General features: G+C 45.9%; 1 protein-coding gene across 1 annotated transcript in view; it reads left to right on the forward strand.

The window, feature by feature from the left end:
* Positions 1–1,715: 1,715 nt before the first annotated feature.
* IGBP1 (immunoglobulin binding protein 1) overlaps positions 1,716–26,071 on the forward strand; it is a 29,394-nt gene continuing 5,038 nt past the window's right edge. Inside the window, exons 1-5 of the mRNA XM_073556117.1 lie at positions 1,716–1,986; positions 4,556–4,858; positions 15,410–15,602; positions 25,099–25,181; positions 25,268–25,380. Coding sequence (XP_073412218.1) covers positions 1,799–1,986; positions 4,556–4,858; positions 15,410–15,602; positions 25,099–25,181; positions 25,268–25,380 — 880 coding nt within the window. The 5' untranslated portion in view covers positions 1,716–1,798. The remainder of the gene's footprint in view (positions 1,987–4,555; positions 4,859–15,409; positions 15,603–25,098; positions 25,182–25,267; positions 25,381–26,071) is intronic.

Raw genomic sequence — 26,071 nt, forward strand, 5'->3', positions numbered from 1 at the left:
AGGTAGGAGCAGAAAAAGTGAAGATGCAAAAGTGGGCCGTAATAAGACTAATGGTGGACAGCAGGTAGGCGAATATACTAATAAATATAAGCCACCAGCACTAGCCACAGTGACAATATAGTGCTGATATCACAAATGTGCCAATTCTGTAAAGCACTGTCCCTTCACTCTCCACTAAAACACAGTCATATCCCGGTCTAACCACAGAGATTGGTACCCTATTAGATGAGCGTCAATGGAGCCCCCTCTCACCAGTGACTTACTCTCAATGTTATGGGGACACTCGGGTATCACTGGTTATGGGGACACTCGGGTATCACTGGTTATGGAGATGCTCAGGTACCACTGGTTATGGGGACACTCGGGTACCAGTGGTTATGGGGATGCTCAGGTGCCAGTGGTTATGGGAACACTCGGGTATCACTGGTTATGGGGACACTCGGGTATCACTGGTTATGGAGATGCTCAGGTACCACTGGTTATGGGGACACTCAGGTATCAGTGGTTATGGAGATGCTCAGGTGCCAGTGGTTATGGGGACACTCAGGTATCAGTGGTTATGGAGATGCTCAGGTGCCAGTGGTTATGGGAACACTCGGGTATCACTGGTTATGGGGACACTCGGGTATCACTGGTTATGGAGATGCTCAGGTACCAGTGGTTATGGGAACACTCGGGTATCGGGACACTCGGGTACCACTGGTTATGGGGACACTCGGGTATCACTGGTTATGGGGACACTCGGGTACCACTGGTTATGGGGACACTTGGGTACCAGTGGTTATGGGGACACTCGGGTATCAGTGGTTATGGAGATGCTCAGGTGCCAGTGGTTATGGGAACACTCGGGTATCACTGGTTATGGGGACACTCAGGTACTATTGGGTATGGGGTTGGGGACACTGAAATATTACTGGTTATGGGGACACTCAGGTATCACTGGTTATGGGGACACTCAGGTACCACTGGGTATGGGAACACCGAGGTATTACTGGTTATGGGGACACTGAGGTACTACTGGTTATGGGGACACTCAGGTACTATTGGGTATGGGGTTGGGGACACTGAAATATTACTGGTTATGGGGACACTCAGGAAACCCACGCAAACACGGGGAGAACATAAAAACTCCTTGCGGATGTTGTCATTGGTGGGATTTGAACCCAGGACCCCAGCGCTGCAAGGCTGCAGTGCTAACCACTGGTTATGGGGACACTGATGTATCACTGGTTATAGGGACACTGATGTATCACTGGTTATGGGGACTCTCAGGTACTACTGGTTGTGAGAAGGCAATGTCTTCCAAAAATCTTAAAAATCATAAACTCAAATCATGACAGACACTCCGCCGACATGCACGAGGATTGAATATTATTATATAATTAGAATGTTTTATTTTTATTGAAAAACCTGAAAAAAACAGAAAAAAAATAGCCGAATAAGCAACTGAACGAATAAGAAACCAACTTCAGCATCGTCCGACGTGCGGAGAAGAGAAGCCGCCATGCCAGAGGACAGGACAGCAGCGGACTGACACGTAGAACAATGCAACCTGCAGTCAGGGGACCCGAATGTCAGCGACCAGCCCCGGCAATAGGCAGGTAACCTCTCGCTCTCTCATCTAGCATACAGCGACCTCTACCGACAGACGAGCAGAACATACATCGTCTGCCACATCTAACATGGCGCATTCTTACAGACGTGCACTACTGGCACATACAATATGGCGGCCATGTAACCTCACTTCCCAACTACGGAAGCTGCAGAGTCTGAGTCAGGTCAGACATGTTCAACAAACATGGCGGCTGAATCCGAACCTGAGCACCCGAAGTTGCCAGAGCTGTTGGATAAAGGATGGCAGATCTTGGAGGAGGTGGAGGACAGCAGGCAGCCGGCGGGAGTGCGGGAGGTGCAGGGCAAGGTGAAGCGCGGGCTGGGGCTGCTGGAGCAGGCCACTAGGATGGTCACTGAGCTGCAGCTCTTCAGGTACTGGTGGAGGCGGCTGCGGTGTCTCCCGACTGTGTGACGCGGGCTGCGGTGTCTCCCCCGACTGTGCGACGCGGGCTGCGGTGTCTCCCCCGACTGTGCGACGCGGGCTGCGGTGTCTCCCCCGACTGTGCGACGCGGGCTGCGGTGTCTCCCCCGACTGTGCGACGCGGGCTGCGGTGTCTCCCCCGACTGTGCGACGCGGGCTGCGGTGTCTCCCCCGACTGTGCGACGCGGGCTGCGGTGTCTCCCCCGACTGTGCGACGCGGGCCGCGGTGTCTCCCCCGACTGTTCGACGCGGGCCGCGGTGTCTCCCCCGACTGTGCGACGCGGGCCGCGGTGTCTCCCGACTGTGCGACGCGGGCTGCGGTGTCTCCCGACTGTGCGACGCGGGCTGCGGTGTCTCCCCCGACTGTGCGACGCGGGCTGCGGTGTCTCCCCCGACTGTGCGACGCGGGCTGCGGTGTCTCCCCCGACTGTGCGACGCGGGCTGCGGTGTCTCCCCCGACTGTGCGACGCGGGCTGCGGTGTCTCCCCCGACTGTGCGACGCGGGCCGCGGTGTCTCCCCCGACTGTGCGACGCGGGCCGCGGTGTCTCCCGACTGTGCGACGCGGGCTGCGGTGTCTCCCGACTGTGCGACGCGGGCTGCGGCGTCTCCCGACTGTGCGACGCGGGCTGCGGCGTCTCCCCCGACTGTGCGACGCGGGCTGCGGCGTCTCCCCCGACTGTGCGACGCGGGCTGCGGCGTCTCCCCCGACTGTGCGACGCGGGCTGCGGTGTCTCCCCCGACTGTGCGACGCGGGCCGCGGTGTCTCCCCCGACTGTGCGACGCGGGCCGCGGTGTCTCCCCCGACTGTGCGACGCGGGCCGCGGTGTCTCCCCCGACTGTGCGACGCGGGCTGCGGTGTCTCCCCCGACTGTGCGACGCGGGCTGCGGTGTCTCCCCCGACTGTGCGACGCGGGCTGCGGTGTCTCCCCCGACTGTGCGACGCGGGCTGCGGTGTCTCCCCCGACTGTGCGACGCGGGCTGCGGTGTCTCCCCCGACTGTGCGACGCGGGCTGCGGTGTCTCCCCCGACTGTGCGACGCGGGCTGCGGTGTCTCCCCCGACTGTGCGACGCGGGCCGCGGTGTCTCCCCCGACTGTGCGACGCGGGCCGCGGTGTCTCCCCCGACTGTGCGACGCGGGCCGCGGTGTCTCCCCCGACTGTGTGACGCGGGCCGCGGTGTCTCCCCCGACTGTGTGACGCGGGCCGCGGTGTCTCCCCCGACTGTGCGACGCGGGCTGCGGTGTCTCCCCCGACTGTGCGACGCGGGCTGCGGTGTCTCCCCCGACTGTGCGACGCGGGCTGCGGTGTCTCCCCCGACTGTGCGACGCGGGCTGCGGTGTCTCCCCCGACTGTGCGACGCGGGCTGCGGTGTCTCCCCCGACTGTGCGACGCGGGCCGCGGTGTCTCCACCGACTGTGCGACGCGGGCTGCGGTGTCCCCCCCTGTGTTGTACAGATTGGTATGTGTGCAGCAGCAGATCTGGCCTCCATGTTCCCAACTGGAGAGACGCCATACAAGTCCTCCTGCTGCAGAGCCATTATTAGACCGTGGCTCCCATACTGCGGCTGATACACAATCTTGGCTCTGTACGATATGGCGGTGCACGGTGGTGGATCTGTACGATATGGCAGTGCATAGTATTGGCTCTGCACGATATTGGCTCTGTACGATATGGCAGTGCACGGTATTAGCTCTGTGCGATATGGCGGTGCACGGTGGTGGATCTGTACGATATGGCAGTGCATAGTATTGGCTCTGTACGATATGGCAGTGCACGGTATTAGCTCTGTGCGATATGGCGGTGCACGGTGGTGGATCTGTACGATATGGCAGTGCATAGTATTGGCTCTGCACGATATTGGCTCTGTACGATATGGCAGTGCACGGTATTAGCTCTGTGCGATATGGCGGTGCACGGTGGTGGATCTGTATGATACGGCGGTGTATGGTATTGGCTCTATACGATATGGCGGTGCACGGTATTGGCTCAACGATATGGCAGTGCATGGTATTGGCTCTGTACAATATGGCGGTGCACCTGTGCGATATGACGGGGCACGATATTGGCTCTGTGCGATATGGCGGGGCACGGTATTAGCTCTGTGCGATATGGCGGGGCACGGTATTAGCTCTGTGCGATATGGCGGTGCACGGTGGTGGATCTGTACGATACGGCGGTGTATGGTATTGGCTCTATACGATATGGCAGTGCACGGTATTAGCTCTGTGCGATATGGCGGTGCACGGTGGTGGATCTGTACGATACGGCGGTGTATGGTATTGGCTCTATACGATATGGCGGTGCACGGTATTGGCTCAACGATATGGCAGTGCATGGTATTGGCTCTGTACAATATGGCGGTGCACCTGTACGATATGGCGGGGCACGGTATTGGCTCTGTATGACATGGCGGGGCACGGTATTGGCTCTGTCCGATATGGCGGTGCACGGTGTGACGGGGTGCAAGGCACGCCTGGATACGATTTGGTAATATTTCCCTTCCGCTTTGTTTTCTACAGCTCCAATGAGGATCTGGATGAGATTTCCTCTGCAGATATTCGGTATCTTCTGCTGCCCGCTCTTCTTGGAGCTCTGACCCTGAAGCAGGTGGATCTCAGCCATAGACGACAGCACCTGGAGGCTGCTCGCTCCTATTTTCTAGACTTCCTGAAAAGATGCCATGACTACAAAGTTTCCAGTTTTATCCTCCCTGGACAGGAAGAAGCCGCTCAAGGAGAACATGAACCAGTACGCAGTACCCGTGCAGGGGTGCCTCCTAATCTGACTGCAGTGGCGATGCAGAGGCAGGCAAAGATTGAAAGGTACAAAGACCTGAATAATGAGCCAGTGTCCGTGTTTTCACTTTAATATTGTTCACAGTTCAATAGTGGACCGGAAAAGTGTTCTCATAGCGTGCATACATCAGAAATAATGTGCAGATTTTCATCTGTAGTAGTAGTGCCCCCTGCTGACTTGTCCTGGGGCAGGAATATTGGTCCTCCTCCGGTGGTGGATGCATATGCTCAGCAGCTTCCCTGCGATCTCCCTGGCCATCCAATGTAGCGATGAGACTGATACTGTGTTTGTCTACTGTTCGTTGCCTGGGTTACCGACCACCCCTGCACTCTAACAGCAGTGGTCAGTCTCCCAGACAAGGATCACAGTGTGCTTACAAGCTCTATTCTATAGCTCCTTTGATGCTGCAGAGGAAAAGCTGCATCTTCTCTCTCACTGACGGATGCACATGTTGGGCAGCCATACCGCTGTTTCGAACTGTCAATCATCAGAAGCACACTGTTCGTTACCAAGCATGAAGCCGGGAGGCAGAGCAGTGATGGCCTCTGCAGAAGTTAGGAAAACCCCTTTAAGGGGAAGTTCTCTCTGTCTCTCTCTCATTTATGGTGCTTTTATTTTATGAAGAAAATCTAATTTCCTGTGAGTAACTTTCTTTTCTGGTAGAATTATTTGTGACAGTCACAACAAGAAGTGCAGCCATAATACTTGACACTTTTAACCTCTAAGGGCACATGCCCACGATCAGGAATAGTAGTGTTTTGGATGCAGCTTATTTTCGCTGCCTCCAAAATGCTGTGCTCTACATACGCATTTGTCTTTTAGAACTATGCGGGTTTACCGCATCTAATGACCATCTATTCAGGGAAAGTACATATAGAAGACAAGCATCTCCGCTACAGATATTGACACGCTGTGGCTCGTAAACCCACACGTCAGGTGAGTTTACATAGAATTAAAAAGAATAAGTAAAAATTGTGGTATACATAATGTGTATGGGACCAAAAAAAGCCTCAATTAATCACATGGCAGATAGAATAAGCCATTACACATATACATGGAGGACAATTGGTAAAGACAACTGCAATCACAAGGTCAAAATGCAAGGAAAAGGAAGGCCAGCAGTCAAAATGTCACATAGAATGCAATATTTTATTAATAATATATAATGAGACATAGGTACATGAAAGAGGGGGGAGAGGACTCACAAATGGCTGAAAAGGGGGCCTAGTATGTCACCCACATCTACCAGGAAAACAACCCCATGTGGTCATACCGCAAAAGAGTTCATATAAGAGTCATACATAATTAGGTGAATATGATGTACATCTACATAGTGAACCGAGACTCAAAGAACTTACTGGTAGTGAGAAGTATCTAATCTGGAACAAGTGTTCATAATGACTAGACCTAAAAGGGGTCTGCAATATTACCTGGACAGAATGGGAGTAAACCATACAGCGGCCGGACCCCGTCGCGCGTTTCGGAGCGTACTGCTCCTTCCTCAGGGGGGGCGTGGCTGGCAACGTCACTGTGTGATGTTTATATCGTGCCAGATCAAAAGCTATTGGGTGCGCCGGCTGGCTGTAATGTCCGAGGCAGCGCCCCCCTCTAGATGAAACGGAAACACGCGGGCCCCACGTGATCCGAGACGTCAGAGGGAGGGAACAGCCATCGGGCCGACCAGTCAGCACTTGCGCATGACAGGAAGTGCAATATCCGCCATTTTGGAAAAGGGAATGTAAAAGGGGATGGGTACACAATAAATATACAAAACATGTAATGGAACATAATTATGAAACAAATATCAAATGACACATATGCGGGAGAGTTCATAATCAAAGCTCGGACGTGTCCACATAACGTGGAAAGGAAAACACTTTACATCTAAGTCGATGTGTGGCAATGTGAAAGACACCATATAGCAGCCGCATACAACATTATATATCAATACCAGTAAGTTAAATTAATCTCGATAATACTTATGACGTGTACTAAATATAGTGCACCTGTATAACTATATAATAATATATATAGTCAGCATGGAAAAAAAGGGCACCATAAGATATAATAACAAATATACATGGGAAGCCTATCTAGAAGATGTATAAAGGAAATAGGGGCATATCACAAAAACTAACATGTGACACAATAATGTACCAAGTGGGCATGTCCATGCTAGCACATATACAGTGCGTCACGCACACCGTTACATGTGCATACATGGCATGTACACATCTGGGCAAAATGAATGTCCCAAAGGGGACACAACTATAAAGGGGCATACCATAGACAAACAAAAAATGTACATAGACATAAATGTACATGTAACCACACAAAAACACATAACACAAAGAACTCGGTATAAACGTCCATGCGGCAAACTGCATCAGCCACACAGATGAACAAGTGTCTTCACTTGAAAGAATCTTCATTAATTCTACTCCATCCATTACAACATCTTGCTATTGAAGACTTCCTCCAAAAATTTGCATGATGAACAATCCAATAATGAATGAGATGTGCCTAGATATTATAAAGGAAAAAATTAAAAACCAATAAAATAGAAAAATAGAAAAGCTAAAAAGCCACAGTGATAAATCAAATGTTCAGCAGGCGGGAACTATAGAATTGGAGCAAAGGATATGTTCTCATTTAGACCGTTTTGATGCATAGTGCCCAGTCTCCATATCCACCGAGTTTCAAGTTGAGCTAGGCGACCAGACAATTTACCACCCCTTATGTTTATTTTAAGAGAATCAATACCCCGAATCCTAAGTGATGCAGAGTTGCACTGGTGAAACTCCTTAAAATGTCTAGGCAATGTTTTTAAAAGGGAGTCATCAGTGCAAGACAAAGCAGCCTGTATACCTAAGACATGTTCCCTTGTGCGGACTTTCAGCTGCCTCGTGGTCATGCCCACATAAATTAATCCACAAGGACACGTAGCATGGTATATCACGTATCGAGAGATGCATGATATCCGACACTTGATCTTAAATGTTTTTGTACCATCATGGTTAACGAACGAATTACACTGCTCAATGTTCGGACAAGCCACACACCTCCCACAAGGCGAACAACCATGCCCAGTTGAAAACGCATCCAAAAAAGTGGGCACCGGAGGATGGACATAGTGACTAGTCACAAGTCTATCTCGTAAATTGCTGGCCCGCCTGAATGTAATAGAAGGAAACTTAGGAATAATTTTAGCTAAGATAGGATCAGCCTTCCTCATTGCCGTGCGGACCATCTCATGTAACGGATGAAAAGAGGTAATGAACCTCACAGTGTTCTCATTTTTACGTTTCTTAAATAAGGTGTTCCTGTAGAGAAGATCATTACGGGTCGAATATTTTGCACGTTGATAAGCTTTCTTGACACAGCGTTTACTATATCCGCGTGACAAGAATCGTGCTTGTAAGTCCTTAGCTCTCATATGAAAATCACTATCTGAAGAGCAAATTCGACGTAACCGTAAGAACTGACCCACAGGAATAGCCTTAATGAGATGATGCGGATGGCAAGAGGAGGCATGGAGGAGAGAATTGGTGGCTGTTTCTTTACGGTAAATATCTGTCTGAATAACCCCATCCGCATCTTTCTTGATAGTGACATCAAGAAAGTTAATTTTAATTGAATCCCATGATTTAATTGAATCCCAAGGTAAGTTTGATGTTGTAATCATTGAAATTCAAAGTAGACACAAATTCCATAAGGTCGACGGAACTACCCTGCCAGATAAACAAGATATCGTCGATATAGCGCGCCCAAAATGGAACACGGTCAATCGACCCCTGTCCATCAGACAGGAAGAGGTCCCTCTCCCACAGCCCCAGGAAGAGATTGGCATAGGATGGCGCGAAGGCCGCCCCCATGGCAGTCCCCTGGAGCTGCAGGTAGAACGACCCCTTAAACACAAAAAAAAAATTGTGCGTGAGAGTGAACTCTAATAGCTCCAGGATGAGGTCTCTGAGTCCCAACGGGATCATAGATGTACTAAGAAAAAACTGGACTGCCCGCAGGCCATCCAGATGTCTAATGCTCGTATATAGGGACTCAACATCCACTGAAGCCAGAAGAGTATCACTCTCCAGACATAGTCCGTCGACCTTACGCAATAGATCACCTGTGTCTTTGAGGAAGGAGGGTAAACTGGTAACCAGTGGCTGAAGAAGATGGTCGATCCATTTATTAACATTTTCGAGAAAGTTCCCCCTCCCCGATACTATAGGTCTACCGGGTGGACAGTTGATGTTCTTATGAATTTTGGGCAGGAGGTAGAATGTAGAAATAGCGGGTTCTTTGACGGTGAGTGATGAAGCCAGCTGTTTGGTGATAATGCCATTTGACATGGCTTTATCAAGAATAGTATCTAATTTGGCAACAAATGCCGAGAGGGGGTTATAGGTGAGTTTTCTATAGCAAACTGGATTATCCAGCTGCCAAAATACCTCCCTCTCATACATTTGTGTCGGCCAGATCACCACATTACCACCTTTATCAGCCGGCTTCAACACCACATCCGTCAAATTTTTAAGGTAATTTAACCTCATCCTCTCTTCACCAGTCAAATTATCACCTCTGCCAAACTTAGGGATTTTTCTAAAATCCTCAGTTACCACCCGTACAAATAGATCAATGCTTGGACACGATGTGAGGGGGGGAAACCTTGTCGAACGTGGTCGAATGGATGCAGGGATCTTACCATGATCATCATCATGTTCAGCCGCTAGTTCCTCAGGAGTTCTTATTGCCTCATGTTCTTCCTCTGTGGGGAAAAGATGGTGTAGATCATTATTAAAAAAATGTCTTTTAAACAATAAGGATCTAGCAAACAGATTTAGATCTTTTACCACCGAAAAGGTGTCAAAGTTGGAAGTAGGTGAGAAGGTAAGACCTCTCCCCAACAAGGACTGGTCCTCCTCAGTGAGATTGTAATTACTTAAGTTAATCACCTTATTATCTCTCCGATTGATATCTGATTGATTCGCAAGGCGTCTTTTGTACGGGTGAAAAGAGTGATCCCTTAGTCTGAGACCCATCCATTCCAATAGATGCGACCGAAGTCTGAGATGTATCGGATAGGCCACTTAGAGATGAGACTGAAACATTGGAGGCTGTACGATGAAGTTTAGCATTATTCGTACCCCTCCACAGATAAACCTTCTTATTCAGATAGTCTCTGGAATCTCTATTAAATTTGGACAGCTGATTTTCTTTGATATTTTTAACCAATAAGTCCAAGGCTTTATCCAATTCGGATTTGAAGACTTTGACTCTATCAACAGGACAATCTTTACGTATCTCTTCCTGGATTAGATCTATAGACTTGTCCAAAGTTTCTATATTCACTGTATTAAAATTAATTAGGAGTTGTAGAAACACCAGAGAGCATGTGTTACAGGCTTCTTCCCACCTATTGATGAATTGGTCATCCTCTACTGGAAAAGTGGGGATCACTTTCACACGTAACCCTCTTGGAATCATGTTACTTGCTACATATTTCTCCAAGAATGCTCTGTTCCACCATAGTCTGGATCTCCTAAGTAACAACGTTCGAAATATTCGACCCGTAATGATCTTCTCTACAGGAACACCTTATTTAAGAAACGTAAAAATGAGAACACTGTGAGGTTCATTACCTCTTTCCATCCGTTACATGAGATGGTCCGCACGGCAATGAGGAAGGCATGGCCGATTTTGCAGGCTGATCCTATCTTAGCTAAAATTATTCCTAAGTTTCCTTCTATTACATTCAGGCGGGCCAGCAATTTACGAGATAGACTTGTGACTAGTCACTATGTCCATCCTCCGGTGCCCACTTTTTTGGATGCGTTTTCAACTGGGCATGGTTGTTCGCCTTGTGGGAGGTGTGTGGCTTGTCCGAACATTGAGCAGTGTAATTCGTCCGTTAACCATGATGGTACAAAAACATTTAAGATCAAGTGTCGGATATCATGCATCTCTCGATACGTGATATACCATGCTACGTGTCCTTGTGGATTAATTTATGTGGGCATGACCACGAGGCAGCTGAAAGTCCGCACAAGGGAACATGTCTTAGGTATACAGGCTGCTTTGTCTTGCACTGATGACTCCCTTTTAAAAACATTGCCTAGACATTTTAAGGAGTTTCACCAGTGCAACTCTGCATCACTTAGGATTCGGGGTATTGATTCTCTTAAAATAAACATAAGGGGTGGTAAATTATCTGGTCGCCTAGCTCAACTTGAAACTCGGTGGATATGGAGACTGGGCACTATGCATCCAAACGGTCTAAATGAGAACATATCCTTTGCTCCAATTCTATAGTTCCCGCCTGCTGAACATTTGATTTATCACTGTGGCTTTTTAGCTTTTCTATTTTTCTATTTTATTGGTTTTTAATTTTTTCCTTTATAATATCTAGGCACACCTCATTCATTATTGGATTGTTCATCATGCAAATTTTTGGAGGAAGTCTTCAATAGCAAGATGTTGTAATGGATGGAGTAGAATTAATGAAGATTCTTTCAAGTGAAGACACTTGTTCATCTGTGTGGCTGCTGCAGTTTGACGCATGGACGTTTATACCGAGTTCTTTGTGTTATGTGTTTTTGTTTAATTTTGTGTGGTTACATGTACATTTATGTCTATGTACATTTTTTGTTTGTCTATGGTATGCCCCTTTATAGTTGTGTCCCCTTTGGGACATTCATTTTGCCCAGATGTGTACATGCCATGTATGCACATGTAGCGGTGTGCGTGACGCACTGTATATGTGCTAGCATGGACATGCCCACTTGGTACATTATTGTGTCACATGTTAGTTTTTGTGATATGCCCCTACTTCCTTTATACATCTTCTAGATAGGCTTCCCATGTATATTTGTTATTATATCTTATGGTGCCCTTTTTTTCCATGCTGACTATATATATATATATATATATATATATATATATATATATATATTATTTAGTACACATCATGAGTATTATCGAGATTAATTTAACTTACTGGTATTGATATATAATGTTGTATGCGGCTGCTATATGGTGTCTTTCACATTGCCACACATCGACTTAGATATAAAGTGTTTTCCTTTCCACGTTATGTGGACTCGTCCGAGCTTTGATTATGAACTCTCCCGCATATGTGTCATTTGATATTTGTTTCATAATTATGTTCCATTACATGTTTTGTATATTTATTGTGTACCCATCCCCTTTTACATTCCCTTTTCCAAAATGGCGGATATTGCACTTCCTGTCATGCGCAAGTGCTGACTGGTCGGCCCGATGGCTGTTCCCTCCCTCTGACGTCTCGAATCACGTGGGGCCCGCGTGTTTCCGTTTCATCTAGAGGGGGGCGCTACCTCGGACATGACAGCCAGCCGGCGCACCCAATAGCTTTTGATCTGGCACGATATAAACATCACACAGTGAAGTTGCCAGCCACGCCCCCTGAGGAAGGAGCAGTACGCTCCGAAACGCGCGTCGGGGTCCGGCCGCTGTATGGTTTACCCCCATTCTGTCCAGGTAATATTGCAGACCCCTTTTAGGTCTAGTCATTATGAACACTTGTTCCAGATTAGATACTTCTCACTACCAGTAAGTTCTTTGAGTCTCGGTTCACTATGTAGATGTACATCATATTCACCTAATTATGTATGACTCTTATATGAACTCTTTTGCGGTATGACCACATGGGGTTGTTTTCCTGGTAGATGTGGGTGACATACTAGGCCCTCTTTTCAGCCATTTGTGTGTCCTCTCCCCCCTCTTTCATGTACCTATGTCTCATTATATATTATTAATAAAATATTGCATTCTATGTGATATTTTGACTGCTGGCCTTCCTTTTCCTTGCATTTTGACCTATAGAATTAAAAAGAAGCACAGTGGACAGGAGATTTCTATTAATCCCATCCACTGTGCTTGTAATGAAGAACGCAGCACAAATTCGCTGCCTACGAAACACGGATATTACTGATCGTGGACACATACCCTAAAGGACCCAGTGCCATAAACTTGTGATGCTTGGATCTGGGCCTTAATCCAGTGGTGCATTTACAGTGTGGGATATAAGCTGCATTGTAGCAGAAGCAGGTCCAATTCCTCACTGTCAAACACACACAGGAACCCTGGGAACAAGCGGTTAATTACTCCTGTTAGGTATCCCAGAGACCCTGCGGACAAGACAGGAGTGGTTAATTACTCCTGTCCGCAGGGTCCCTGGGATACCTAACAAGACAGAAGCGGTTAGTAACTCCTGCTAGGTATCCCAGGCACCCTGCGGACAAGACAGGAGCGGTTAATTACTCCTGCTAGGTATCCCAGGGACCTGCAGACAAGACAGGAGCAGTTAATTACTCCTGCTAGGTATCCCAGGGACCCTGCGGACAAGACAGGAGCAGTTAATTACTCCTGCTAGGTATCCAAGGGACCCTGCGGACAAGACAGGAGCAGTTAATTACTCCTGCTAGGTATCCCAGGGACCCTGCGTACAAGACAGGAGCAGTTAATTACTCCTGCTAGGTATCTCAGGGACCCTGCGGACAAGACAGGAGCAGTTAATTACTCCTGCTAGGTATCCCAGGGACCCTGCGGACAGGACAGGAGCAGTTAATTACTCCTGCTAGGTATCCCAGGGACCCTGCGGACAAGACAGGAGCAGTTAATTACTCCTGCTAGGTATCCCAGGGACCCTGCGGACAAGACAGGAGCAGTTAATTACTCCTGCTAGGTATCCCAGGGACCCTGCGGACAAGACAGGAGCGGTTAATTACTCCTAGGTATCCCAGGGACCCTGCGGACAAGACAGGAGCGGTTAATTACTCCTGCTAGGTATCCCAGGGACCCTGCGGACAAGACAGAAGCGGTTAATTACTCCTGCTAGGTATCCCAGGGACCTGCAGACAAGACAGGATCGGTTAATTACTCCTGTTAGGTATCCTAGTGACCCTGCGGACAAGACAGAAGCGGTTAGTTACTCCTGTTAGGTATCCCAGGGACCCTGCGGACAAGACAGGCGCGGTTAATTACTCCTGTCAGGTAGCCATATGAGCAACACAAATAAATATATATGCAGGGGTTGGACAAAATAATGGAAACATCTAACGTTTTGGCATAATCTTCGAACATGTTATAAACATGCAAACTGTTATTTGTGTTATGTGATATGTGTATGTAAATTAGCTGTTTGTTTTGCAGAATTGTAAGAACATTGATGAGAACCTGATACCAATGGCAGACCTCTCAGATTTTCAAAGAGGCCAAATTGTTGGTGCTCGTATGGCAGGTGCTAGTGTAACAGAAAGTGCCTGAATGCTTGGCGTGTCAAGCGGTACTGTCTCCAAAGTAAGGACTGCGTTTGAAAGATAAGGAAAAACGTCCGCAGCAAAGCACAGGTCCGGCCGAAAGTCGAATTGGACTGAGAGAGACCGTCGGACTCAAAAGTGAATTGTGAGAGAGTATCGCTAGACCACGGCTTCGAAAATCACTGCTGAGCTCAATGAACACCTACAGAACCCAGTTTCCACGAAAACTGTTCGTCGGGAGCTGCACAAATCTGGATTCCATGGAAGAGCTGCAATTCGAAAACCGGTGCTCTCAATGACAAATGTTTCCAAGCGTTTAGAGTGGTGTAGAAACCTCCAGAATTGGTCCCTCGAGCAGTGGAAACGTGATATTCTCATACGAATCATCGTTTACCCTATTTCCGACCTCTGGCCGAGTGTACGTTTGAAGACAGCCGAAAGAAGCATTCCATCCAGACTGCCTTCTCCCAACTGTAAAACATGGTGGGGGTCATGTGATGATCTTGGGTGCTATTTCGTGGAGATCCGCCGGGCCAATGATATCCCTTCATGGAAGAATTAACAGCCGCGATTATTTAGGCATTTTGGGCGACCAAGTGCATCCTATGGATCAAGCACTGTTCCCGGATGGGAACGCCATCTTTCAGGATGATAATGCACCAATTCACGCAGCTAGAATCGTTAAAGCATGTCACGAGGAACATTGTAATGAAGTTGTGCATCTCAAACTAACTTTTGTTGATGTTTCCATTATTTGTCCAACCCGTGTGTGTGTATGTGTGTATATATATATATATATATATATATATATATATATATATATATATATATATTATATATATATTTGTAGCACAGAAAAGGTATGCATTAAACAGTAATTTTTATCCCCCACAAAGCAAGCTGGAGAACAAATGAAAGACATTTTTTTGGGTGCCTCAGGTATGCTGCTTGATTTTAGGTATAATCAGTCCTCCAAATCCTAATGTCATTTATATTTTTTATAGCAGCTGTATTTTTTGAGAACCTAAAATGTGTGCTTTTGCACAATGGAAAGAAATATGAATCAATCCCAATAAATTAGCATTTTAGTTTACTGATCTCTTGTCATTTTGTCGACATGTTCAAGCAGTACCAAAGTTACAATTATCTAAAAGCTAATACAAAGGTGCCATCGTTATTGGTCTATTCCATATACATGGTCACTGTTCAAAATGAGTATGCATCCTGTTTTTAGAATTACATTGTTTTATAATGATAATGTTATCGGATGGATTGCAGGTATAAGCAGAAGAAGGAGCTGGAGAACAGACTGTCTGACTTGAAAACAGCAGTGAAAAGTGGCACTTCTGATGAAGAGCAAGTGCGGGAGTTTTACCTCCTGCATCTACAGCACTGGGTGTGCATTGCCCTCGAAGAGGTGGAGAGTATTGACCAAGAGATGCCAATGGTAAAAGCCAGGGAAATGATGAAGGTGAGCCAGGTTATAGTCTTACTAGTAGCATATAAAGATGGCGGTATGAAGTCAGTGTCAGAATGGCTTCCTGTATTAGTGAAGGTGGGGCCGGGAAGACGTGCATTCATATCACTCTTTCATTTCCAAAGCCGTCTTTATGTGCTGTTATAGTGGTGAGGAGATAAGCCAATACTAGAGGAAATGCACCATAAAATGGGAGAAAAAGGCGCTCATAGGGTAAGTATGGTAATAGCAGTTGCAGGGTCACAATAGATTCAGAAGGCTCACCTCGTGCATGTGCGTTAGGATAGGCACAACTCTATTGTGAGCATGATGTGTCACTAAACGTCCATAACCTGTGGTATAGAGTGACTGTGACGCTACCCAGGAACCGTGGCGCAAATGCATTATTCCAATAGGAACTGAAAAGGACATGCGAAGTTTCGCAGCTAGTCAAAAGTCAGAGTTACACCCCATCTTGGGGTTTAGTTGTAGAAGAGTCCTTTGGTCTTTAGGTCTAAAATTTGATGCATTTCAAAGTTATCTGCTCCTTTCTCAAATTACAAGACTATCATTTGAAAATGCAGCAAATGGCTCTAAAATGCATCATGTTTTAGACTTAAAGGGAATCTGTCACCTTTCTCTATGTTAATGATTTCTTCCAGGCTCCATGGCATTCGGTGCCTGGAAGAAATCCCTGCCTCCTCTCCATTATAATACCACCCACTCCCATGCATGTCAGTCATATACGTCCCTGGGGGGTGACAGATTCCCTTTAACCCCTTCATGACCCAGCCTATTTTGACCTTAATGACCTGGCCATTTTTTGCAATTCTGACCAGTGTCCCTTTATGAGGTAATAACTCTGGAACGCTTCAACGCATCCTAGCGATTCTGAGATTGTTTTTTTCGTGACATATTGGGCTTCATGTTAGTGGTAAATTTAGATCGATAATTTTTGCGTTTATTTGTGAAAAAATCAGAAATTTGGCGAAAATTGTGAAAATTTCGCAATTTTCAAATTTTGAATTTTTATTCTGTTAAACTAGAGAGTTATGTGACACAAAATAGTTACTAAATAACATTTCCCACATGTCTACTTTACATCAGCACAATTTTGGAAGCAAAATATTTTTTTGTTAGGAAGTTATAAGGGTTAAAAGTTGACCAGCGATTTCTCATTTTTACAACAAAATTTACAAAACCATTTTTTTTAGGGACCACCTCACATTTGAAGTTACTTTGAGGGGTCTATATGGTAGAAAATACCCAAAAGTGACACCATTCTAAAAACTGCACCCCTCAAGCTACTCAAAACTACATTCAAGAAGATTATTAACCCTTTAGGTGTTTCACAGGAACTAAAGCAACATGGAAGGAAAAAAAGGACATTTTAATTTTTCCAACAAAAATTTTCTTTCAGCATCAATTTTTTCATTTTTCACATGGGCAACAGGATAAAATGGATCCTAAAATTTGTTGGGCAATTTCCCCTGAGTACACCGATACCTCATATGTGGTCAAAAACCACTGTTTGGGCGCACGGCAGGGCTCAGAAGGGAAGGAGCGCCATTTGACTTTTTGAATGGAAAATATGCTGGAATATTTAGCGCTTGCCATGTCGCGTTTGGAGAGTCGCTGTGTGCCTAAACACTGGAGCTCCCCCACAAGTGACCCCATTTTGGAAACTAGACCCCCCAAGGAACTTATCTAGATGCATAGTGATCACTTTGAACCCCCAGGTGCTTTTCAAATTGATCCGTAAAAAAAAAAACTTTTTTTCACAAAAATTATCTTTTAGCCTCAGTTTTTTCATTTTCACATGGGCAACAGGATAAAATGGATCCTAAAATTTGTTGGGCAATTTCTCCTGAGTACACCGATACCTCATATGTGGTCATAAACCACTGTTTGGGTGCACGGCAGGGCCCGGAAGGGAAGGAGCGCCATTTGACTTTTTGAATGGAAAATTGGCTCCAATCGTTATCGGACACCATGTCGCGTTTGGAGAGCCCCTGTGTACCTAAACATTGGAGCTCCCCTACAAGTGACACAATTTTGGAACCTAGACCCCTTAAGGAACTTATCTAGATGTGTAGTGAGCACTTTGAACCCCCAAGTGCTTCACAAAAGTTTATAACATAGAGCAGTGAAAATAAAAAATCATTTTTTTTCCTCAAAAATGATTTTTTAGCACGCTATTTTTTATTTTCACAAGGGTAACAGGATAAATTGAACCAAAAAAGTTGTTGTCCAGATTTTCCTGAGTACGCTGGTACCCCATATGTGGGGGGGGCCACTGTTTGGGTGCACGGCAGGGCGCAGAAGGGAATGAGCGCCATTTGACTTTTTGAAATGAAAATTAGCTCCAATCGTTAGCGGACACCATGTCGTGTTTGGAGAGCCCCTGTGTGCCTAAACTTTGGAGCTCCCCCACAAATGACCCCATTTTGGAAACTAGACCCCCTAAGGAACTTATCTAGATGCATAGTGAGCACTTTGAACCCCCAGGTGATTCACAGAAGTTTATAATGCAGAGCAGTGAAAATAAAACTTTTTTTTTCCTAAAAAAAAATTTTTTAGTTGGCAATTTTTTATTTTCACAAGGGTACTAGGATAAATTGGACCCCAAAAGTTGTTGTCCAGTTTGTCCTGAGTACGCTGGTACCCCATATGTGAGGGAACCACTGTTTGGGCACACGTTGGGGCTCAGCAGGGAAGTAGTGACATTTTGAAATGCTGACTTTGATGGAATGGTCTGCGGACGTCATGTTACATTTGCTGAGCCCCTGTGTGCCTAAACAGTAGAAACCCCCCACAAGTGACCCCATTTTGGAAACTAGACCCCCCAAGGAACTTATCTAGATGTGTGGTGAGCACCTTGAACCCCCAAGTACTTCACAGAAGTTTATAATGCAGAGCCGTGAAAATAAAAAATCATTTTTTTTCCCTCAAAAAAAATGAATTTTAGCACGCAATTTTTTTTTCACAAGGGTAACAGGAGAAATTGGACCCCAAAAGTTGTTGTCCAGTTTGTCCTGAGTACGCTGATACCCCATATGTGGGGGATGATCACTGTATGGGCACACGTCAGGGCTCGGAAGGGAAGTAGTGACGTTTTGGTATGCAGACTTTGATGGAATGGTCTGCGGGCATCATGTTACATTTGCAGAGCCCTTGATGTACCTAAACTGTGAAAACCCCCCACAAGTGACCCCATTTTGGAAACTAGACCCCCCAAGGAACTTATCTAGATGTGTGGTGAGCACCTTGAACCCCGAAGAGCTTCACAGAAGATTGTAACGCAGAGCCATGAAAATAAAAAATCTTTTTTTTTTCCTCAAAAAATGAATTTTTAGCTCGCAATTTTTTATTTTCACAAGGGTAACAGGAGAAATTGGACCCCAAAAGTTGTTGTCCAGTTTGCCCTGAGTATGCTGATACCCCATATGTGGGGAGGGACCATTGTTTGGTCACACGTCGGGACTCGGAAGGGAAGTAGTGACGTTTTGAAATACCGACTTGATCGAATGGTCTGCGGGCATCATGTTACATTTGCAGAGCCTCTGATGTGCCTAAACAGTGGAAACCCCCCACAAGTGACCCCATTTTGGAAACTAGACCACCAAGGAACTTATCTAGATGTGTGGTGAGCAGCACTTTGAACCCCCAAGTGCTTCACAGAAGTTTATAATGCAGAACCGTGAAAATAAAAAATCTTTTTTTTACTCAAAAAATGATTTTTTAGCCCGCAATTTTTTATTTCCACAAGGGTAACAGGAGAAATTGGACCCCAAAAGTTGTTGTCCATTTTGTCCTGAGTACGCTGGTACCCCATATGTGGGGGGGAACCATTGTTTGGGCACACGTCAAGGCTCGGAATGGAAGTAGTGACGTTTTGAAATGCAGACTTTGATGGAATAGTCTGCGGTCGTCATTATGTTTGCAGAGCCCCTGATGTGCCTAAACAGTGGAAACCCCCCACAAGTGACCCCATTTTGGAAACTAGACCTTCCAAGGAACGTATGTAAGATGTGTTGTGAGCACTTTGAACCCCCAAGTGCTTCACAGAAGTTTATAATGCAGAGACGTGAAAATGAAAAAATCATTTTTTTCCACAAAAATAATTTTTTAGCCCCCAATTTTTTATTTTCCCAAGGGTAACACGAGAAATTAGTCCCCAAAAGTTGTTGTGCAATTTTTCCTGAGTACGCTGATACCTCATATGTTGGGGTAAACCACTGTTTGGGCACACGTCAGGGCTTGGAAGGGAGGGAGCACCGTTTGACTTTTTGAACTCAAAATTGGCTGGAATCAATGGTTGCACCATGTCGCGTTTGGCGACCCCCTGATGTGCCTAAACAGTGGAAACCCCTCAATTCTAACTCAAACCCTAACCCCAACACAGCCCTAACCCTAACACATCCCTAACCACAAGCCTAACCCTAATTCCAACGCTAACCCTAATTCCAACCCTAACCCTCTTTCCAACCCTAACCCTCTTTCCAATCCTAACCCTAACCCTCTTTCCAACCCTAACCCTCTTTCCAACCCTAACCCTCTTTCCAACCCTAACCCTCTTTCCAACCCTAACCCTAATGGAAAAATAAAAATATTTTCTTTATTTTATTAGTTGTGCCTACCTATGGGGGTGATAATCGGGGGGTTTATTTACTTTTTCTTTCATTTTGATCACTGTGAGAGTGATCAAAATGAAAGAATGGAATCTGCAGCCGGCAGATTCGGGCGGGCGCACTGCGCATGCGCCCGCCATTTTCTAAGATGGCGGCGCCCATGAACCGGACCCGCCGGACACCGGGAGCGACAGGGGGACTTAGAAGGTGCCGGGGGAGGTGAGATGGGGTGAGGGGGTTATCGGAAGCTGGCGGGGAGCAGAGGGAATGGGAGGGGGGCAGATCATGACAGCGGGGGCAGATCGCCGCTGTCATTCAGTTGCGGGGGGGGGGGGGCGATCGCCGGTGGGGGGGGTGGAATCGGTGTCTCCAGCCATGTCCGATGCTACAGCAGCATCGGCCCTGGCTGGATTGTAATATTTCATCAATTTTCATTGATGAAATATTACTATCGCTCTGATTGGCTGTTTCACTTTTAACAGCCAATCAGAGCGATCGTAGCCATGTGGGGGCGAAGCCATGCCCCCTGTGGCGAAGAACAAAGCCCCCTGTATCTGCGGGTCAGGTGACCTTTCAGTGACCTAGGTCACCCGACCCGCAGGGGGGCTTTAAAGTCATGACGCCACATAGGCGTCATGGGTCGTTCTGGCACGACTTTTCATGACGCCTACGTGGCATCAAAGGTCGTGAAGGGGTTAAAGACCCAAAGGTCTCTTCTACATCTAAATGGGATGGAGCGAAAGCCTAACTTTTGATTGGCTACATGACTCTGCATGTTCTTTTTCAAGTCTTATTACAATGACAGTTATCTAAACTGTCTGGTCAGAATAATATTTTCTTTGTATGCCTAAACTGATTACAGCAAACACCTAAAAGAGCGATTTGGTGATAGATGCTTCTTAAAAGTACTGAAGGCCCCTGACAGGTTAGAGCGTCTGTGAATGTGAAGTCCAGGTAGTGGAGATCATCAATTATACAATACACTGCAATACTGTAATATCATATTGGCATTCAAGGGATCGCATGTTCTGGTTCCCTAAGGCTTTGTGCACACGTTGCGTTTTTGCGGCGTTTTTCTGCTGCGGAATTGCCGAGAAAATGCAAAAAAACGCATCCCATGCAATCTTATGGGATTCCGCAAAGCTGTGCTAATGCTGCCGATTTTTTTCCACTGCAGAATCGCATAGCGGAAAAATCCGCAGCATGCCCATTCTTTTTGTGGAATCGCGGCGATTCCGCACCCATAGGATTGCAGTGAAACGCTCACTTTACGCATTTGGCTATGCCCACCATGCGTAAAGTGAGCGGCTCATGTGCGGATGGTACCCAGGGCCTGGAGGAGAGGAGACTGTCCTCCAGGCCCTGGGTACCATAATCCTGTAAGAAAAAATAGAATAAAAATAAAAAATAGTGATATACTCACCCTTCAGCGGCCCCCGAAGTCCTTTCCGCCTCTCACCACGAACCCGGCATCTTCCGGTCCCAGTAATACTTTGCGCGAATGACCGCTGATGACGTCGCGCTCTCGCGAGCGTGACGTCATCTCGGGTCCTTCGCGCAAAGCATTACTGGGAGCGGGAGCGCTGCAGAGTAGATTGGGGGCCATTGAAAGGTGAGAATAATACTTTTTATCTTTATTATTTTAACATCCTATTTCCAAGCGATGCTAATCGCTTGGAATGCGCAAACATTCCGCAAGCGAAAAACACTTGCAAAATGCTTGTTTTCCGTGGGAAAAATGCATGCCAGTTCGCATGCATTTTGCCCGCGGCCGGAGTTCGGAAATGTTGCGGAAATTTCCACAGCATTTCTGCAACGTGGTTACATAGCCTAAGGTGACTAATTTAAAGGAACTTGTCCGATATCACTATTAACCTGAAGAAGATAATACACGGGTAATGCGTTTTATGAAGGTGCCTGGCCACTGTACTGAACGTGCGCCTACCCTTTACTTGGATATGACACCTTGGACCTCTACTTTAGGGGTTGGGTACCTGCACTTTGTGTATCTTTTACTTATTTGCCGCACCATTAGGCTGAGTTCACACGTGGTGTTTTTTTCGCGTTTCTGCGGCGGTTTTAACCGCGCGATTTTGCTGCGAAAACACGAAAAATAAGCATCCCATGCATTCCTATGGGATTCCGCAATGCTGTGCTAATGCTGCGGTTTTTACCGCGGCGGAATTGCTTCGCGGTAAAAAACGCAGCATGCTCATTAATTTCGCGGAATCGCGACGATCCCGCACCCATAGGAATGCATTGTTCTGCATACTTTCCGCATGTGGCTGTGCACACCATGCGAAAAGTAAGCAGAACATTTGCGGATGGTACCCACGGTCAGGAGGAGAGGAGACTGTCCTCCAGGCTTTGGGTACCATATCCCTGTAAAAAAATAGAATTTAAAATAAAAAATATTGTTATTCTCACCTTCCGACGTCCCGCGCAGCCTTCCCGCCTCTCTCCACGCTCCCGGTCCCAGTAAGTCTTTGCGAGTGATGACGTCCGTTCTCGCGGGATCACGAAGTCTCGCGGTCATTCGCTCGACGTCATCGCGAATGACCGCGAGACGTCGCGATCCCGCGAGAACGGACGTTGTCGCGGTAATTGTGGCAAAGTATTACTGGGACCGATGCGCGGGACGTCGGAAGGTGAGAATAACAATTTTTTATTATTATTATTTACATTCTATCTTTTACTATTGAGGCCGCATAGGCGGCCTCAATAGTAAAAAGTTGGTCACACTCGTCAAACACTGTTTGACGCGTGTGACCAACCTGTCAATCAGTTCTCCAAGCGATGCTACAGATCGCTTGGAAAACGCTAGCAATTCTGCAAGCTAATTACGCTTGCAAAATGCTAGTTTTTCCGCGGGAAATCGCGGGAATTTAAAATGCGATTTTTCCCGCGGAATAGAATTCCGGAATTCTCGCGAAAATTTCCGCGAGAGTTCCGCTACGAGTGAACCCAGCCTTATATACACTCGTTAACATTGAAATTGCAACACCAAAATAAGGTGGAATTATGGATGGATAGACCTGTTAATAAGCAAATGATGAAAAGATGGAAACGCTTTCAAAACATTTCAATTTATTCAGTATTGAGTAGAAGCGCCAGTTGCAGAAATCCACACACTTTCATGTCTCGGTTGTCATCAGTGAGGTTAGTGATAGTTAAACAGAAAACTGAGCCGGAGCATAACATTAAATAATATTATATGGCATGCATATAAACAAACAAAACCAAAGAAAAGACAATGTATGCATATAACCTAATGAAAGTAAATAAGTAAAAAAGCAAATGCATTGAATAATTAACATAGGGTACTTAGTAAACACTGTTTTTGATAAAAGAAAAAAGCATAAAGATGTCCCACCGTGACAAGGTGTACCCAATTGGGACAGTAGCTACACTCTCATGTTAAAATCTACCTAGTGTGAATAGTGGTAGTAAGTCACTGGGTCCCAGCCGGACACCCAGCTTTGGAAGGGACTATATGAACTACCCAGCTCAGTGAAAAGGGGGCAACACGCGGTCACGGTGGGACAGCTTTAGAGCTGGGTAGTTCATATATAGTCCCTCCAAAGCTGGGTGTCCGGTTGGGACCCGGTGACTCTCTGCCAATATTCACACGAGGTAGGTTTTAACATTAGAGAGTGTAGGTACTGTCTCAATTGAGTGCAACCATTTTCTCATTTTGATATGTAAACTGTCCCAATTTGGGTACACCTTGTCGCGGTGGGACAGCTTTATGCTGTTTTTTTTATAAAAAACAGTGTTTCCTAATTACCCTATGTTAATTATTCAATGCACTTGCTTTTTTACTTATTTATTTTCATTAGGATATATGCATACATTGTCTTTTCTTTGGTTTTGTAGGTTAGTGATAGTTGCCTGAGGAATGTTCTGCTGCGCTAAATGCACTGATTGGTACACTGCTGTGAGCCGCCTTCATGGTGTAAATGTGCAACATTGACCTGCTGTGTCTCCGGACTTTTCTCCGATCAAGCACATCTGGGACATGATTCGACGGCAATTGCAAAAGGAGCTGCCAGCAGCCAGTCTTGATGATTTGGCCAAGAGCATTCAGTGTGGTAGATCATTCCTCAGCCATTAATAACCTCATTGATAGCAGCCAGGTCATGTAAGTATGGGGATTTCTGCATATGGGGCTGAAAATCAATGAATAAATCAAGATGTTTTGACAATTTAGTTTCCATATTTTCATTATTTGCATATCATTAACATGTCTAACCAATCCAGTGAATTTAATAGGTCCACTACTTTGCTTTCTTGATGTTGCAGTTGCAGTCTCGAGGAGTGTATGTATTTATCCAGCACTTTTTGTAGGAAATTGCTTTATACACCAGTTAATCTGTATGGTTGTCGCAATTGCTACTGTTACTTTTTCATTTGTTGAGTATTAAAGGAAATCTGTCAGCAGATGTAATCTGACAGCTGCATGATGTAGGGACAGAGACCCTGATTCCAGCAATGTATCACTTAGTTTACTGGGTTCAGCAATTTTGAGGGCCACAGCTTTCTTTGCTGCAGAGCTCAATTGTTGATCTGTGTACATCCCCACCTACACCACAGCTTTCTGTTTACAATGTATAGTGACAGAGCTTCTAAACAGTGCTGAGGTGTGGTTGGACTAGGAGGCACAAGGGCAGATGTCCTGTACTGATAATATCCTGTTGATAAAAGACTGTATTGAAACAGCAAAATACAGCCTATTAAGTGATACATCCCTGGAATCAGGGTCTCTGCCCCTACATTATGCTTCTTTCAGATTACATAACAAAACCTGCTGACAGATTCCCTTTAAAGTGCAGTATTGGCATTTTAGATTGTATATTTTATCTTTTAATGTTTTCCTGTAGGGAACTGAGGTTGCTCATCCTCCACGTCCGACAAGACCACCTATGAAACCATTTATCCTGACTCGAGATGCCCTCCAGGCTAAGTACGTGGTAGTTCCTTCTATTTCATCTATCATGTTTTTAATTATTTTTCATTTTTTTTATACATAAAAAACTGTTTAAATTACAGGGTCTATGGAGCAGGATATCCTAGTCTTCCTACTATGACAGTTGATGACTGGTACGAGCAGCATCGCAGTAAAGGCGTTCTCCCTGATCAGGGTGTTTTCAGCAAACCGACAGGTATGTAATTTTTTTTTCTTCTTAATTGCGGTTTGCTTTAAAGTGATTCTTCAAAAGTAGAAAAATAACACTTTTTTTTTAATAAAACATACACTTGCACCTTAAAGTCGGCGCTCATAGCAAGTGAGTTATTCTGCTACACTCAGATTAAATCAGCCATCAAGTGTGTAGAAATATGCAGGCTCAGCACATGGGCCCTTATCAAAAGGCAGGGACACGACATACACTACCGTTCAAAAGTTTGGGGTCACCCAGACAATTTTGTGTTTTCCATGAAAACTCGTACTTTTATTAATCAAATGAGTTGCCAAATGAATTTAAAATCTAGTCCAGACATCTCCTTCAAACTTTGCTTTCGTTAAAGAATGCTCCCTTTGCAGCATTGCAGACCTTTGGCATTCTAGCAGTTAATTTGCTGAGGTAATCTGGGGAAATTTCACCCCATGCTTCCAGAAGCCCTTCCCACAATTTGGTTTGGCTTGATAGGCACTTTTTGCGTACCATATGGTCAAGCGGCTCCCACAACAGCTCAATGGGGTTGAGATCTGGTGACTGCACTGGCCACTCCATTACAGATAGAATACCAGCTGCCTGCTTCTTCCCTAAATAGTTCTTGCATAATTTGGAGGTGTGCTTTGGTTCATTGTCCTGTTGTAGGATGAAATTGGCTCCAATCAAGCACTGTCCACAG

Source organism: Dendrobates tinctorius, unplaced genomic scaffold (assembly GCF_039654945.1).
Source record: "Dendrobates tinctorius isolate UK_male_01 unplaced genomic scaffold, ASM3965494v1 ptg000231l, whole genome shotgun sequence".
Lineage (NCBI taxonomy): Eukaryota > Metazoa > Chordata > Amphibia > Anura > Dendrobatidae > Dendrobates > Dendrobates tinctorius.